At 32.9% G+C, this 3,695-nt stretch overlaps 1 protein-coding gene across 1 annotated transcript; it reads left to right on the forward strand.

Moving 5' to 3' along the window:
• The first annotated feature begins 359 nt into the window (after positions 1-359).
• On the forward strand, positions 360-1,667 carry LOC114074096. The gene is made up of 2 exons (XM_027912026.1): positions 360-822; positions 899-1,667. Exons 1-2 carry the CDS (start codon positions 470-472, stop codon positions 1,446-1,448), a joined length of 903 nt encoding a protein of 300 aa, XP_027767827.1. The 5' UTR covers positions 360-469; the 3' UTR covers positions 1,449-1,667.
• Positions 1,668-3,695: the final 2,028 nt, after the last annotated feature.

Genomic DNA, 3,695 nt, shown 5'->3' on the forward strand with positions numbered 1-3,695 from the left:
CTGGTGTATTTGCTCTTTTCTTGGTCTTGATTTGAATTATCATTATCTTTAGTCAAATGAAAAAATTATAGTCAAAATATTTTTGTTCCATTATTTATTTTTATTTTTTGCAGAATTTTCCTCGAAAAGATGATTTAAATCGTATGTGAACTCAAAATAATAAATATATTCAGCCTCCTTAAGCACTTGTTTTAAGCTAAAAAAATCAACTTAAAAAGCCACAATTATACCGCTAAATTATTTATAGACAACATTTCAAAACAGTCATAACCTTTGGCAAAGATCAGAGTCTTTAATATTACAACCTTTCATTTTAAATTCAGGCCCCAATAATCATCGTGGAGGAAATAAAATTGTTGTATATATATATATATATATATCAGAAATGGACGCGAATAGTCCATAAGAAAGGAAAAACGGTTTCAACCAAATTCTGCAAACTTTTTGGGGAACTGTGCAGAGTGCAGAAATGGAGGATCAAGACGTTGATGAAAATGGTTCAAACAATTCTGAAGTAGTTGTTATTGATAACTACTCTTTAAGCAGTGTATTGATTCCAAACAAGTTTGTCCAACAACATTTACCTCCTATTGCATCTGGCAAATCCATGATATTAGAATTCGAAGATTGCGGTGAGAACAACTTTATGATGGAAGTTGTACACTCAAATTATGGAGATTACTACCATATTAGAACAGGGTGGGAGACATTTAAGAATCAACACAAGTTGGAATCTGGAGATTTAATATATTTTTCTAAGAAAAATGATTCCTATGTGATCTACTCTTGTAAAACGCCTAAAACGGATCTGCAAGTCTCTAAGTATGTTCTTCAATTCAATTCGATTCAATTCAATCCAATCCCCTGTTTTAGTCATAACTAGTGTTTTTCTTTGCAGTGAATCAATTGAGAGAGTACACGTGCTTGTCAAGAATTTCTGTGCTAAAGATCCCAAATGCTTACGATTATTGAAGAAAGAGGTGGAAGGGAATCTTGATCAACATCTTATTATTCAAGTAGGAGAAGAAGTAATTCTACCTCTACATGATCCAATTAGGAAGAAGTCATTTATAGTGCAACTGTTGCATGCTGATCAAGAGGAGTACCATATTAGAGGAATAGGATGGGAGGAATATGTGGCTCAACACAACTTGTTCATTTTCGATGAAACTACTATCTTTGTTAACAAGGTGATTCTAGATCCAACTGCAGAGGTTCAGCTTGTCAACATATCATATCACTATGAAATTACTTATCAGACTGAAGCCAAAAATCAACCCCAAAGGAAACTGAAACTATCAGGCACGACCACAGAGACTAGTTCAGCACCCGCCTCTACTGCTGTGGATAATAGTTCAGCCCCTGCTTCTACTACTGTTGATAATAGTTCAGCACCCGCTTCTACTGCTGTTGATAATAGTTTTGATGATGTTTATTGGCTCGGATGACTGATCGATTGAACCTAGTCTGTCGATTACACAGGATTGGACTTGATGATTGTAATACATTCATCCATTGGGATGAGCCATCAAACTCATAAGTAGTTTTATGCATTTTGTTTAGTTTCATACTCAAAACCTACAAGTGTAATCTGCAGATATTCATGCTCAGATCATTTACATGTTAGTATATTCTATAGCAATATGAATAATTTGTCCACTAGTTTCTATATATATTCTTTCAATCCGTTCTTAAATGTTAATGCTTTCCTTTTAGTTATTTTTTTAACTAGTCGCATATGGAAATGCCTATGGATTTAAGGTTCTTGGGTTGATTAGAGAGTAAAACAGTAAGTACTAACTATTAAACATATATTCTTATTATTTTGATCCAAATCTAAGTGATCAAGCTAATCGATACAATTGGCCTAGGAATGCTAGTCTTGATGTTACTGTTGTCAAATCTTGTAGCTTGGCATTGTCCCACTAGTAGTATGTATATCTTTATGGATTCTGTTAATATGTTATAATTATACACAATCGAGGAGCACACAAGTTAATTTTTTAATGATTTACTGTGTATTATTTGCTGCAAGTATGGCCTTAGGTAATGGTTACTCTTTTTCTCACCACAAAATCTAGAATGGGAATTAATCCCTTTAACTTTGATTTCTTGTATTAAAATCATGTATTTTCCAGATTATCATTCTCATTCCACTCAGCCCTGCATGCCGTTGTGAACTAAATTCCTCCTACCTATATCCTATATATGCTGGTGAAGAAGAAGTCAAGGGTGAATCCTCATATGGAAATAGGGATCATAACACTAATTTTTCCGGCTAGAATAACTATTTATTTAGTCATTGACAAAAGGAGAAAATCAATGGAGCAAATTAGAATTCAAATCTTCTTTCACTTGTTGCTTCATAACACTGTCATACCAATGCCGTTTAAGAAAGTAGAGATCTTCAATTCTTAGTAGTACTTTTGGGTTCTATTGCATCCGTTGTGAGCCACTTTTGTAGCAATAGGGGTATATATGAGTCTTTTTGTAACATTATGGGTATATGTGAAGCATTTTTATAACAAGAGTATATAAGTTCTGAATCACAAAATTGAGGAATATACTAAACTTTTTTCTCCATATTTTCTAAATTTAGCAAATATCTTATACAAAGGATCCATATATCAAGATAATATTTGAAGGTTAATTATTGATCATACATACCAAAATCAATTTGTTTTTATAATTTTGAAAATACCGCTCTTGTCTCTCTAAAGAATAATAGTAAAATAAAAAAGTTGTTACCAATTATTGAAAAAGTGGCATATATAAGGGCAGAGTGCCTTTTTCTTTTACCCAACTCTGTATTCTTTAACAAGGTCCAGAAATGGAGAAAGAAGCTGATGATAATGGAGAAATGGATGAAAACACGGAGAAAGATACTGTTTTCTGCAGATGTTTACGTAAAACTGACGTTGTAGACTCAATTAGCCTTTCAATTGATAAGAAAGTTGCGGAAGATCATTTACCTGTCTCGGACGAGGTAAGTCTCAGATTCTTCGAAGAACAAGTTCAGTATGGAATTTGTGCACACTAGCTTTGGAGATTACTATTTCGGTGGGAGAGATACAGGGATCATCACAAGTTGAAATATATGGATCTCTTAACTGTTTATAAGAAACAAAAACACGATGATTTCTATGTAATTGAACATCGAATATCGACCCCTGATGATTTCCAAGATGATGGGACTTTGATCATGAAACAGTTACTAATATAATGGGTGACCCCAACTCCAAGTATGTAATTTCTTTAATTCTCCATCCCTATTGAATCTTGAATAATCCCTGCCTAATTCTATTGTATTTTGCAGAACATCGATATTGAATGAGCCACTCTTTGCTAAGAATTTTGTTGAATCCATCCCATTTTTTGGTCAACTTTTGCTATTCAATTGCTATAAGCAATTGTTAAAAAGAAATAGTAATTGGAGTTGAAAATAAAAGATTTGATGGTTGGCAAATTGATAGATTTGTAATCATTTTTGACTTTGCTATGTTTACCTATGTCATTAGTGACATAAGCATGATTTTATCCTTCTATAAATAGAGCGTTCTTGCTCATTTGTAGAACACACCAAATTAGAAAGAAAAAATCATTTTGAGAGCAAAGTGAGGTATCATCCCATATACTATACAAGAAAAATAGTTTGTGAAGAAAAATAGAGTATGAACCATAATATTTTAGTAAGA

Source organism: Solanum pennellii, chromosome 9, assembly GCF_001406875.1.
Source record: "Solanum pennellii chromosome 9, SPENNV200".
In the NCBI taxonomy this organism is placed as follows: Eukaryota; Viridiplantae; Streptophyta; class Magnoliopsida; order Solanales; family Solanaceae; genus Solanum; species Solanum pennellii.

Coding starts and splice junctions, on each gene's coding strand:
- LOC114074096 (XM_027912026.1), top strand. CDS start 470: ATGGAGGATCAAGACGTTGATGAAAATGGTTCAAACAATTCTGAAGTA. Junction 823..898: donor ACGGATCTGCAAGTCTCTAA/GTATGTTCTTCA, acceptor TTTTCTTTGCAG/TGAATCAATTGAGAGAGTAC.